General features: G+C 28.0%; 3 protein-coding genes across 4 annotated transcripts; all 3 read right to left on the minus strand.

Moving 5' to 3' along the window:
• Nucleotides 1-263: 263 nt before the first annotated feature.
• Nucleotides 264-3130, minus strand: LOC101489378 (uncharacterized). Of its 2 annotated transcripts, XR_003471861.2 has the most exons (3): nucleotides 2985-3130; nucleotides 1174-2504; nucleotides 264-775 (listed from the first exon to the last, which is right to left on the minus strand). XR_003471861.2 is itself a non-coding variant. In XM_012713605.3 (2 exons), exon 2 carries the CDS (start codon nucleotides 2460-2462, stop codon nucleotides 1266-1268), a length of 1197 nt encoding a protein of 398 aa, XP_012569059.1. In that variant the 5' UTR covers nucleotides 2463-2504; nucleotides 2985-3130; the 3' UTR covers nucleotides 264-1265. The 2 variants fall into 2 exon arrangements, 1 of the variants encoding a protein (XP_012569059.1); XM_012713605.3 differs by having other exon boundaries at nucleotides 264-2504.
• A 3220-nt stretch (nucleotides 3131-6350) lies between these two features.
• On the minus strand, nucleotides 6351-8457 carry LOC101501348 (uncharacterized). The gene is made up of 2 exons (XM_004492429.4): nucleotides 8219-8457; nucleotides 6351-7968 (listed from the first exon to the last, which is right to left on the minus strand). Exon 2 carries the CDS (start codon nucleotides 7930-7932, stop codon nucleotides 6790-6792), a length of 1143 nt encoding a protein of 380 aa, XP_004492486.1. The 5' UTR covers nucleotides 7933-7968; nucleotides 8219-8457; the 3' UTR covers nucleotides 6351-6789.
• A 1283-nt stretch (nucleotides 8458-9740) lies between these two features.
• Nucleotides 9741-10929, minus strand: LOC101501670 (uncharacterized). Its single transcript, XM_004492430.4, has 2 exons — nucleotides 10371-10929; nucleotides 9741-10057 (listed from the first exon to the last, which is right to left on the minus strand). Exons 1-2 carry the CDS (start codon nucleotides 10927-10929, stop codon nucleotides 9996-9998), a joined length of 621 nt encoding a protein of 206 aa, XP_004492487.4. The 3' UTR covers nucleotides 9741-9995.
• Between the last annotated feature and the right edge of the window lie 3353 nt (nucleotides 10930-14282).

A 14282-nucleotide genomic window follows, 5' to 3' on the forward strand; every position in this document is an offset into this window, starting at 1 on the left:
CAGCATACTTGAGCATTACAAAAATTTCTACTGGTTCATTTCTCCAGCTAATTTATATTCATAAACCATGCTTCATCAAATGACCTTGGAAGAGATCTACTAATTTATGTACTTGAAGAATTTTAAAAATGTAGATAGCTTCATTTATGTCAAAGAAATGATTTCTTTCTAGACAAATTTTCTTTTCTTCAAGTGAAACTATAAAATGTAGTAATTGCTATGCCTGCGCCATCTTCAGATACCATAACATCATCTCAGAAATCTGATTCCTCTAAATCACATAAATTCAGATTATAAACTCATCCTGTTATTGTACATAAAAAGAGAACTGCAAAATTATAAATGAAACAGGACTATCCTTTATTTAAAAGAGTACAATTAGGTACTGTCATTATATATCAGCACCTTGAAAGGTCATTGATAAAAAAAGCTAGGAAAATATTAAAATCTGCCATAACCAAGGGATGGCAAGAAAACAAGGGAAACTGTTTTTTCTTTGATGCAGCAGTTGGCAGTGTCCAAATTGTTGTACAAACATAATAACTAGAGCTCATTTTTGTACTAAAAAAATCACTTTTTTAAACTAAAATTTTCAACAACTCAACGATGTTGCTGATACAAACCAAACAGCACATCTCAAAAGCCATGCTATACTTTATCATTACCCTTGTCTTGATGGCATTTTTGCCGCTCTCACCGCACACCTTTACTTCAAAGCCACTTCCTTACTCTCTTCTTTTCCCAACAGTGTCTATAATCTGTCAGTGTTGAAGACCTGTCATTGAGTGAAATTAGTTATCTTTATCTTCTATAATCCTGATGTTGGTGCTGTGGTGAACCAACCTTTGGTGCTGAGTTTGATAGCTCTCTGAACAATTCTTTTTAACTATTTTTTGTAGTTACTATTTTCAGTGTAAATTAAATCATGTTTGAATGACCTCTTTAATCGTAAAAACAACATTTTATTTTTTATTAAAATGAATAATAAAAGGAATAAAAACATAGACAGACTTGATTATTTAACCTTTTATATATTTATTTGAATACTCAACCTTATGAAGTTGAGAAAATTTTACTTTATGTTGGATTACTATAGATTATGATTGACTACATTACTTGGACATATTATTATCATCGATAGAACAATGTTTCTTCCAATTTTTGTAGAAATACCTTGCCTTTAAGAAACAGAGGAATATGAAACAATGTTTCTCATTCATAGCTTGACAGGGAAAACATATGTAGGTGCCGACATAGTGGAACTATCACAAACTTGGTACAAACCATAAAGAACGAGGAACTCGACAGTGATTTGATGTATCGAAAGGAAAGTATTTCATGCTTCTATTAGTCAAACAGAACACCCCCAACTGGAAACCTGACCATGGACTCTTAGGACATGGGAAATTAAGCGCAATATATATGCTATTCCCTCTAATTAACTCTTTATTGTAGTTAAGTTTATCCCTCGACATTACCATGCACTTGTAACTACTAACAAAAGCCACTCTATCATCCATCCTCACATTCTGCCACCCAATAGGCTCCTTGTTCATCTCCAGTTTGAACACTTTAATCGTGGTATACTCAGGTGGCTTTACAAATGCTGAGACAGTGTTGTATTCAACTGTGTACTCCATGTTACACATCATGTAAATCAAGTATAACTCTCTTGACGCCTCATCTTTGGCTAGAAAACATAAAGTATGATCGACATCGATACAATGGTTACCAATACTACTTGATACTAGTTGCCTTAATTTTGGAAGCTTAGTCAACATTTCAGCCTTCGGAGGTCCATTAGTGGAGTCTTTGAGATCATAAACCAATATGGAATGTGAGATTGTGTCGGTTCTTACATACAATTTCGTACCAATGATTTCCAAATCCTTAAAATAAATCCTCGAATCCTTATCTGGCTCAATTATAGTCCATGATTTTTCAAAGAGTTTATAAATTGCAATCTGACAAAAATCATTCAGAATACCAGCTAAATAACAATCTCGAACTGGTTTGGAAGAGGCTACCATTTTTGCCATATATCTATGACCTTGGACGAGAGATTTGGATGGAAAGTACAACTTTGATGGTATCATGATTCTATCTTTAGTTACTGCATTCAAGAAAAAAAATGTGGCAGAACCTTTTACAGTATTGTCACTCACAATCAACCATCCTTCAACTGAGCCATGACATATATGAGCGCGCTTCAGCAGTGTTGTTTTAAGGCGATGTACACTTTCTGTACTCAAGCTGAAAAGCATTAAATCTTCATTTCGTAGTAAAACTAGCGGCAGTTCTGGTAAAGGGGGGCAATGCTCTTTTGCAATGACATTACAGACTGATATCCACCAAGGAAAGCATATGGATCTCAATTCAAGATATTCTCTAAGGGGCAAACGCTTCATAATCTCTTCCAATACATCAACTGGTAGATTTTTCCATATGCTATTTTGCTCCATTTTGTAACTTTCACTCAGCTTTCTTTAAGCTTGAAAACTTTCCTGTTACAATAAAAAAAAAAAAAGATGAATAATTTAGTAGTGATATAATCACTATAGCTTTCAAATTTTAAAAATAAAGAAAGAAAGTAAAATCAACCAACAAAGAAGAGGTATATTGTTGTTTTTACTTAAAAAAGGCTACTTCAGAACCTAACAATAATATGCAGATTATTCCAACTACATTGAAAACTATATATCTCAAAATCAATCTTACACCTTTTATTTAATTTAAAAAATAATCAACATAAATATATTTATAGCTTAAAAGCAAGCAATTATGGAATCCTCAAGAACCTGTCCAGCACAAAGTTAAACCAGAAACGCACGCAAGAAACAAATTCTCAAAATAATGCAGTGCACATGACAGGAATGTTAAATGCAGGAAAAAGAAAATGAAAACGCAACAGCAACACAACTATTTATTATGCAGAAAAACTTGCAGTGCAGTTAATTTAACAAGAAAGAGAAAAATATACTCACAAGAATTGCGAAGTTCAGTGATAATTGTAACAAGCTTTTGATTCTTGGCCCTTTCTACATATGTTAAAAATGAACAATTAATCAACAACTCAACACTTTGGTTCTCTCTTTTCTCTTAGTATTCCCTAATTTTCCATCAGACGAGGCAGAAAGAAAATGAAAAGAAGACCGTTTTTTCGTTTCCTTTCCCTTATATATTTTTTCAATTAAAATTTTAAAAATGCTAAAATTTAAAATTATTTGATATGTTATTAAAATGTTTTATATATTTTTATTAAACTATTATTAATTTTTATAAACTTTAATTATTATTTAAATAATTTTAAATTTGTACAAAATTTTAAAATTTTATATGAAGGATTTATATAGCATAAACTTTTAATCTAATGTAAAATTTGTATAAATTAAAATGTTAATGAGCTGTAACATTAATTTTATGTAATGTTAAATTGAGGTAATATTAGTGGAGTTGATTGGTAGTTCTTTTTACAACTCATTTTTACACAAAAATTTTGTCAAAATTATTTTCTCATCACTGTCTTCTCTTCATGTTATACTTGTTAATATTTCATTTGAAAGACTTTTTATTCCACATAATTTGAGTTGTATCTATGTGCTTGAAGTTGTTTACTATCTACACTTTTAAGTATGTTATCTACTTGTTCTGTTTATTTTATCCCCAAGTTTTCAAAAGATGTATCTTTTGGTTTTCAGGCTCTCTTACAAATGATGATATCTCATTATTTTATTAATAGCTGGACTAATATAAATGTGTACTTTCTTCTTTCCTCTTTATTTTTGTTTTTCTGGTACTTTATTTATTTCTTGTCTCTTAATTTTATTTTATTTTATTTCGTAAATATTATACTTAAAATTACTTAATAATTTTCACGTGTTTATTTTATTCAATCTTTTAATATTTACTGTTTACTCCTTCTTATATTTGAAGTCAGTTATTTAATATTTTAGATTAAATAAACTAATCTACTTAAATAAATATAAATAATATTTTTTATTGTTATTATTATTATTATATATTAAATTTTGAATTTTATGTTAAATTTTGAATCATATTATTTTAAATTATTTTTTGATATATATAAATATATTATTAATAAAATAGAATTGAAATATAGTATATAAAATCAAATTCTTTCAAATATCATGTTAAATCTATAAATAAAAAAATCATTAAAATATTAGCTTGTTAATCTTCAAAAAATTGTCTAATTACTTATTAATATGATATTGACTAACAAATCATAATATACTTTCATAAAAAAACAAACTCAAACCTAAAAAAAATCCTATCACATACAACATATTAATCTTAATTCGGCCTAATGGATTTCCGCCTATGTTATTGCATATAATATTTTAATCTTTAAATTTATTAAAATTACAAACACATTTATGAATGACTATTTTGTTAAAAAGTTTATAGACGAGAGTGAATAGCGAAAAATCATGACTAGCTTAATTAACTAAAAACACATTTAAAGACTAAAATGATAAATAAAAGATATATTTATGTTTGTTTTTGTAATTTTAATATATTTAATTAAAGACTATCATAATTATTATTGAAAAAACTAGGTTTAATTGCAGTTTTAGTCCCCCCTATTTTAGCTGAATCGCGAAAGTAGTCTCTCATTTTGTTTCTCTCCAGTTTTGGTCCCTCAAACAGAATTTTGATCCAAAACTTGATAAAATTTCATTTTTTTTGCATTTATTTAAGTCACATCATGCCTCAAGATCTCATTTGCAACAATTGTATCTGAAATATATGATCGTAAATAGTGTATTACGACTTTAAAAAATGAAATTTCATCAAGTTTTGGATTAAAATTCTGTTTAGAGACCAAAACTGGTGAGAAACAAAATGAGGAGACTACTTTCGCGATTCAGCTAAAATAGAGAGACCAAAACTGCAATTAAGTCAAAAAAAACTATTATAACAATAATCACACTTAAAAGATAAAAAAAATTAAAAAAAAAAAAACTGAACATAGAAAAGGCAATATAACATAGATCTTTATCTATACTACATAATTTATAACTTTTAGTGAATTAAATGCTTAAAAATATTGAAATTTGAAAACTGAGTGTAAGTCATGCACACACTACCCAACAAACAAACTTTTTATTAAAATAGCTAGGCACAAGTAATGCCCAACCAAATATACAATTCTTGTCCAAGACTAATTACTGATAGCCATATCAATACATTGCTTTTCAACTCTAACTCAAATAAAATACAAAAGACACACCAATGGTATTTTGTGGCTCAAGTTTTTGGTTGTATTCCAATATTCCATTCCTTTTTTCTTCTTGTCCCTCACAAATTGATTGCCTTGATACTCAAAAGGCAAATTTTTTTTATCTTCTTGTCCCTCACACCAATGATTTTTTAGTTAAAATGGTATCTGTCAATGCTTCTCAGGCTACTTCATAATGTAAAGGAAAACAATAAGCCATAGATGCAGGTCAAACAATAAACTGAACCAAACAGTAATTTTCTGATAACGAATATCTACTTTCCATCACAATTTTATCATTGCTCTAGACAGCTGGAATCTAACGGAAAAGTAAGAATTCTCCAGCTGATTTTATGTTGCTCATAAATCTTACTTCATCAACAAATGATCTTAAAGAGATCTTGCTAATATCTGTACTGGAAGAATACTGAAAACGTGTCAAAGGAAAATACCGAATCAGTCCCACATGAATGATTTCTTTCTACCTTAATATCTATGCAATTTTGCTCTTTCTGTGAATTTGGCTTCCTATTTTTCCTTTTCTTCTTCAAGTGAAATTAGAAAATGTATTAATTGCTCTGTCTATATCATCTTCAGATACTTTAATATTGTCTCCGAAATTTGTTTCCTCTAAATCACATATAAACTCAGATGATATACTCACCCTGTTATTATATATCAAAAGAGAATTACAAAATTATAAATGAAATAGGAGGATCCTTTTTATTTATAAGAGTGCAGTTTAGTACTGTCATATTATATATATCAGCACTTTAGAAAGGAGATTGGAACAATGCTAACAGTGGCAAGACAACAAGGAAAATTCTGCTTTTTATTTTGGTGAAGCAGTTGGAATGCGCAGATTATTGAGGTAATGCAGAACGAAATTATATCTGCAGTTATGTATGTACTTCAGTATTAACTGGTGATTGACTAAATTACTTGGATGTAACATAGTATTAATTACTATTTACTACTCCATTGTGCACAGTCATATATTACCATTTATTTATGGAATAATGTTTTTCCCTATTTATGGTAATGTTCTTTAAAACATTCATTCACAGAGTGGCCATAAGAAAAATATAACTAGTGAAGCCATAAGAAAAAACCTGCAAGAATATACTTGCCATTAGCAATGCTTTCATTATTTACACATTCTAACATTGACTAAATCCTTTATTTGGGATCAACACTGCATGCTTTAAAGAAGAAGAAAAAAAAGAAAAAAGTATGTACTATGAAATAATGGTCCTAAAAGAGAAAAAAAAAATAGAAATAAAAGAGTTAACAGGGGATACTATGGTTGGTGTAGTGCAGGAACACTTCCCACTTCTGGCCCCTCTTCAATAACAAGTATATCAAATGCAAGGTTGGTGGTTTTTAACACGAATCTTCAAATGCTTGCATTTCCAAAGCCATTTAGAAGTTCTAATTGATCTACAACATGGATGCATCTTTCCCTTAACATAAAAATATAGCAACCAATTCATTGAAGACACCATTGGCATGCAACCAACCATATGTAAGTGTCAACATAAGTGGAATTACCATAAACTTGGTACAAACCAGATAGGAAAAGGAGCACCACAATCCTTTGATGGCTTCACAGGAAAGTATTTGATGCTGCTATCAGTCAAACAAAACTTCCCCAACTTCAAACCTAACCATGGATTCAAATGACAGAAAAAAGTAAAACCAAAATAGATGCTATTCCCACTAATTAACTCTTTATTGTAATTAAGCTCATCCCTTGAGATTACCACGCTCTTGCAACTACTAACAAAAGCTACTCTATCATCCAACCTCACATATTGCCACGCAATAGGCTCCTTGTTCATGTCCAGCTTGAATACTTCCATTCTGATAATCTCATGTGGCTCCCCGCTATATGTCATGGAAATCAAGTATAACTCTTTAGACGCTTCATCTTTGCCTAGATAACGTACAACGAAACAGGTACTGTTAGGGAGTATACTTAATCCTGTTGACGTGAATAGTGGAAGTGTAACCAACAACTCTTCAGCCTTTGGAGGTCCATTAGAGGTGTCATTGAGATCATAAACCAATACTATGGATTGTGGGGTCTTTTCAATTGCTACGTACAATTTACTGCCAATAATTTCCATGTCCACAATAACAGTCCTCGGATCCCTATCTGGCTTAATTATAGTCCATGATTTGTGTAAGGGTTTAAAAATTGCAAAATGACAATGATCAGTCAAAAGAGCAGCTAAATAAAATTTTGAACTTGGTTCGAAAGAGGCCACCATTTTTTCCACATATAAGTCACCTCGGACACGATACCTGAATGGAATGTACAATTTTGATGGTATCATGATTCTAACATTAGTCACTGGATTCAAGAAGAAAAATTTCACAAAAGCTTTTAGAGTATAGTCACACACAATCAACCATCCTTCAACTGAGCCAAAACAAAACTGATCGTGGTCTAACAGTTGCCTTTTGGGGCGATGTAAACTTTCTGTACTCAAGCTGTAAAACATTGAATCTTCATTTTGTAGTACAATTAGAGGCAGTTCCGGTAAAGGGCGGCAATAATCTTTTGCAATGGCATTAGAAACTGATATCCACCAAGGAAAGCATATTGCTCTCATTGCAAGATACTCTCTAAGGGGCAAACGCTTCATAATCTCTTCCAAAATCTCATTCGGTAGATATTTCCACATGCTGTAAAATCAACTGACAGAGAAGAATCCTTGCAACTTTGAAAAATTGTGAAAAAGAGTAAGTAATTTTTGAAAGAGGTACACTTTTTTATATATAAACACTACTATAGGAAAAAGACTAAGAAGCAATAAGGAAATCCTATAGAATTAATTAAACCAAGAAACAGCAGCAACACATATACAACAAAAATGCGCGCCAAAATTGATACATTAATGCAGTAAGGAATGTAAAGAGTGAAGAAATTGATAGCATATAAATTAATGAACAAGAAAGAAATGTGCTCACAAGAATTGCAATAAGCTCCACTATGAGTGCAAGAATCTGAATTTGAATAAAAATAGAGAACCTTTTGATTCTTTTCCTTTTCTATATATGTTCAAGATCAACGATTAACAAAGAACTCAAACTTTCGCACTCTCATCTTTCTTGGTTCTCTCTTTTATCTTATTTTCCCAAATTTTTCTCTCAGACACAGGACACGAAGAAGCAGAGAGAAAATGTGAAAATGAAAAGAACACCATTTAGAAGCTTTTCCATTTTATATTTTTTTTTTTAATTTAATGCCAGCAGGGCATGTTGAAAAGAAGATACTTAATTATACATTATCTTATTTATCTTTAATTTGATCCTTTAATTTTCTTTTTATCCTTTCCCTCAATTTTTTAAAACTATTTTCATTCATTTAAAAAAATATTTTAAAAATAAAAACAGTACATATTTGTTCAAATTGATATAAATTTCATTAATTGACAATACAATTTAAAATTGTCAAGAATGATATTTAATAACCATAGTTCATATTAAAATCTCTCTACATATATAATATACAGGTCGAGCAAAAAAAAAACATATTTTTTAAAATTAAATTTATCACACTCATATTAATTACATAATCGTTTTAACTATAAAAGATAAAATCGATAAAATTACACATTTGAATAGTATTATCAACCGTTCTTAAAAATTTCTAAACAATTTTTAAGTATTCAACCATAGTGCACAACATTTTATATTTGGTTTATTGCAAAGCTCTTGCCACTTCATATTGCATAAACCATTCTTTCTCAGGACATTCTGTTTTAGCGTGTAATTTATGTTACCTGGCATATTTTCATGCATTTTTTTAAGGCAATTTTTTAAATTCGCGCTTTGATTTCGTCGATACACATATAATTTTATAATTTTTTTTCCTTAAAATTAAGTAAACATATAGATTTTGAATTTTATTTTGAGGCATTGTAATTTAGAATGTAGTTTAAATTTTTTTATATAAATTTCATTTTTTAAGAATTTTATAAGTGAATTCGAGTTTAAATTTGTCAATTCAACCATAATCGACTCTGACTTAATTTAATCCAATTTTAATCGATTATGTCAATTGGTTTGAGTAAATTGCAAGTAGAGTGGAGACGAGTGAATTAGATTAGGTTATCAATCCTTAATTGAACTGTTTTTTATGGAGTTTATTTTTGCCGACGATTTTGTTAATTTTTGTTAAGTGTTTTTTTCAAAATAGCCTATAGTGTCCGCAATAGAATTGAGTGTGATTGAGTTATTGTAATAAAAATATGAAGAAAAGGTATCAGATTAGTGAAATTTTCTCTTTTATAAGCTTCCAACCCTCTGCCCTTTGATTAGTTGTGGACTGAATTTTTTGAACCCGCAACCGAAACAACTCATGCAAAAGTGTCTCCCGTCACACATTCATATCCAACCCTTACGAGCCCACTCATTTTGCTAAAAACATTAACGAATTCGGTGTTTTAGTCGAATAAAATTAACCAACCTATTCCACCTCTAATAAATATACACACAAAAGCTATTGTAATAAAACTAAGACGGCAAGTGAGTCACATTACAAAAGTTCGCCCAAAAAAATAAACAAAAGATTGCAAATATCAGTGACTTGTGCACAAAGTTTTTTGGTAAAAGAAAAAGCAGATGAGTAAATACATAATAAAACTAGTACATTGTTCTGTCAAAAAAAAATACACTACATAATACCCCTGCATTGCAAAAGAATTACATTTTGATGCCCCTACAAAGGAATTGCTCAGTCTGCTTAATCACGAACAAGAGAGTTAATCAAAATAGTGGCCTCATCTGCTGTAGGAGCCGCATCATCTGCTCCAAACAAGACAGTGTCAATCAAATGCAAAATATATACAAAATTACAAATTAACTCTCATCAAAGTAGTGGATTGAGTAAAAATAAATCAAGGTATGTGCTAAAAAAGCTACATTATTTTCTCTAAAGAATCTAAGGCAAAATAGCAAGAAAAAATAACAAACTAATATAATTGAAAATATAGAGACCAAAATACAATAAACTTAAAAACACTTATTTCATTCTATTCCACTGTATACCACCAAAACAAATAAAACATAGTAAAAATAATTTTTTTTGTAAAATGACCCTCTATCTATTATTTTGTACCTGAGAGTGGAGAATGTAAATGAGAAACGATGTCATGAATAAATCCTCCACCGCCACTATTATCCTCATGCTCTGTCTTCAATCTTTTAATCTTTTCATCAACTATGATTTCTTCATCTTCATTTTCCTTCTCACTTCTATGAAAGAAATTAGAAACCAAATTGCTGATTAGTCCTTTCTCTTTACCATTATTGTGATCAACCTCTTCATCTTTCTCAAACACCTCGTTCCCACTTTCATGTTGAAAGTTAGGTTTCCCTGTTCTTGGACTCAAAGGAGTCATAAAGGTGGAAATCAAGTTGTTAATAACACCTCCACCTTCACCACCATCATTAACTTCTTTAGCTTCATCTATTCCAAGATCTTTTTCTTTGATATCATTTTCAATTTTTTCTGTTGAGACAAACCCTTCTTCATTTTCTTCAATATCTTCTCTTTTGGATCCATCTTCTGAACTGTGATGATTCAGATGAGGAAGTAAGCTCTGAACTTCTGTTAAACCGTCTTCCATAGTACTATGTGAATCTTTGTTGCCTCTAACTAAATAGATAAGCACCATTTATATAGAAAACTATTGTTACTAATTTAATCAACATATTAATAATTTAATGAAAACTAATGTGATACTCGCACCACTTCAAAATAAATGTTTTAATAAAAACAATAAAAAATATGTTTGAAAATTATACTAAATACATATAGTAAATTAAAATGATATTTATTCTTTCCATCTCAAAATAAGCCCTTTTACTATTTTACACATATTAAAAAAAATTAAATAAATAAAAATTAAAAACTGATATAAATAATATTAATTAAAAGAATATATCACAATTATATTAAAAATAAAAAATAACAATTATTTTATAACAAATATGTTTTACGATATTTTAAAAAGGAAGGACTACTTTTTTAAGTGGGGCTTATAATATAAGGACATAAATGATATTAAATAATACACTATTGTGCATAGCAAGACTAATTAATATAAATAAAAGAAGATATTAATTACACAAACTTCAAAGCAACTGTCCCCATTTGAAGAACTCAAGCCAATAAAGTTGAGAGAAGGGATGCAATGCTTAAAATGGTTGTATATGACTCATGATACGAAGTTAGTCGGTGGGATAAAGAACGTTCTTGGACTATGTAGCCACCCTCCTCTCATAAAATAACCTCTCTTTATATTTTAATATTTTATAAAATAATTTTTAATTTTTTTTAAATGTTAATCACATTGAACTAAAACAAAATAATATATTCTTTACAAGTTTTGTTTAGTTCATATATTATGAAAAAATATTTATGAAATAAAATTATTTATTTTAAATTGATTCATAATTTTTAAAATTGAACCAAATTAATTTATTGTCATTGATCATAATTATTGAAACTTTTAAAAACTAAATCAATAATTATCAATTATATTAATTAAGTATATTAAATTTAACTAACTCTCTGAATCTACATTAATCATACACAACGATATATATTATTAAAGTAATAAAACAAAACATTTATTGTCAATAAAAGAAAGAAAAACTATTATATAAAAGAACAATGATATTTGAACACAATTTTAAACATAAATCCAAATACAAATACATGTGCCACACAAATAATCTCTCTCTTCATTTAATTTCCTCCTTTTTTATTTTTCACACAATCTCTCTCTTCATTTAATTTCCTCCTCTTTTTTACTTTTCCATCTTTTATCTCTCTTTTTTTACTTTTTTTTTTCTTCCTCTATAAAAATAAACTTCACATATTCATCTTCTTTTTCTTTCATAATTCCTCTTTTTTCCTTTTATTTACTTATTTTAATCAAAACTTTTATGAAGTAACTTGGATATTCTAATCAAACAAAATATAAACCTAGTTAATGACTTAAAACAATGTAGTTAATTCCTTACACAACTTGATTAATGAATTTGAATAGAAAGTTTGATCATTCTAATCAAACAATATAAATGTAGTTAATGGCTTTAAGAAACATGGTTAATGTTGTGAACAACTTAGTTAATGAATTCGAACTGAAAACTTGGACAATATAATGAAACAAGATATAAACTTGGTTAATGATTTAAAACAATATGGTTAATTCCTTGCACAATTTGGTTAAAGTTTGGTCATTCTAATCAAACAATATAAATTTGGTTAATGGCTTTAAGAAACATGGTTAATGTTGTGAACAACTTGATTAATGAATTTGAATTGAAAATTTGAACATTCTAATCAAATAAGATATAAACATGGTTAATGACTTAAAACAATATGGTTAGACCTACCAATAAAATAACAGTGACGAAACTTAATATTTATATATAAATAATTAACATGGATTAATAATTCACAGCCCTAACTTTTAGACAAAAACAATGCATTAACCACATATTATACTTTATTAACCAATAATGTTTACACTATTAACTAGAAAAAGAAACACACAAAAAAAACCCAGAAAACCGTGTATAAGCCAAGAACAACAAAAGTAAACAGTCAAGAAAATATCAGAAGAACTAAAATAAAATAAAAATCTATTTTAAAAAATAAATTAAAAATTTAAAAAATGTAGATTTGGAGAGCAATGTGTAAAAAATACATGTGAAAAACGAAATTTAGGTCAACACAAAAATTAGTTGATTGATCAAAAAAGAAGAGAGAGAGAATGAGAGAGGAATGAGATGAATGAAAATGAAAAGGAAGAGAGAGAAGAGAGAGAGACTCTGGTGTTGTTTAATTTGATTTTGTTATTAATTAACGAAGAGAGAGTAACGAGGATATATTAATGAAGAGAGAGTATAAATGTGTATAATATATTATGTATAGGTGTACAACGTACATGTGTACAAATATATAATAGATGTGTTTGTATTTGTGTTTAAAATTGTGTTTAAATAACATTTCTCTATATAAAAATATACATATATAAAAGAGTAATATCTAAAATTATTAGAAAAAAAAAATAAAGTGATGTAAATGAGAGATAGAAGGTTGGGACTTGGGATGATGGAAGAGAAAAAGAAACACGGTATAATTGAGAAATGATATTAGAATCAGTTACATATTAAATGATATTTAAATCAATGTTTATTTTGGTACAAGTAAATCAACAATTTTAAGCTCCAAAGGATAGATGTAAATTTTTTAAATAATGGTATATGTATGATTTTAATTTTTAACATAATAGTTTTTAATTCTTATAAATATTTGATATATTATTTTTAATTTTTATAAAAAAAGATTTTAATTTTTTAGATTTTATAAATACTCCAATTTCAATTTTTTTATCTCTACTTTACTTATGTATAGCATTTAAATTTTTAAATAATTTAAGATATTATAAAAAATTTCTTACACAAATTCAAAACTTTTTTAAAAAATAAATTAAATATAAATTTTTAAGATTTTGATATTTAAAAAATCATATTTAATTCATCCTTTGTTAAAAATTATAAATTTTTGTATGGGATAATTTGATATTATTTATAAGATATTTATACAAATTCAATCAAAATTTTGAAGAGTATACATGAATTGTTGTAAAGATATAAAACATAAATTTTTTAAAGATTAAAATTTTATTAAATACTAAATTTATTTTTATACTGATATTAGATTTAAAAGATGGAACGTAGTTTTAAAAAAATTAAGATAGGTCAAGAGTCAACATATTACTAATAATTATAAACAAAGCTAATCTTAATTATTTAAAAAGAAAAAAAAGTTAATAATTGCAAACAAAACTAATTTTAACTATTTAAAAAGAAGAAAAAAATTAAGGAATATTTTTGTCATTTTGCTTACATACAGGAAATAGGGATACTACAGTATAAGTGTAGGGTTATGATTGACAATTTTTTATATCATTATTATTATGGTATAATTTCCATAAAAAGAAATTATTATGGT

The sequence above is a fragment of the Cicer arietinum genome, chromosome 3 (assembly GCF_000331145.2).
Source record: "Cicer arietinum cultivar CDC Frontier isolate Library 1 chromosome 3, Cicar.CDCFrontier_v2.0, whole genome shotgun sequence".
NCBI lineage: Eukaryota > Viridiplantae > Streptophyta > Magnoliopsida > Fabales > Fabaceae > Cicer > Cicer arietinum.

Bases quoted from the DNA above. Each gene is read 5' to 3' on its own strand.
- LOC101489378 (XM_012713605.3), bottom strand. From the start codon at position 2,462: ATGGAGCAAAATAGCATATGGAAAAATCTACCAGTTGATGTATTGGAA.
- LOC101501348 (XM_004492429.4), bottom strand. From the start codon at position 7,932: ATGTGGAAATATCTACCGAATGAGATTTTGGAAGAGATTATGAAGCGT.
- LOC101501670 (XM_004492430.4), bottom strand. From the start codon at position 10,929: ATGGTGCTTATCTATTTAGTTAGAGGCAACAAAGATTCACATAGTACT. The intron at 10,058-10,370 runs GTACAAAATAAT...TGTTTGGAGCAG, and splicing joins TTTACATTCTCCACTCTCAG to ATGATGCGGCTCCTACAGCA.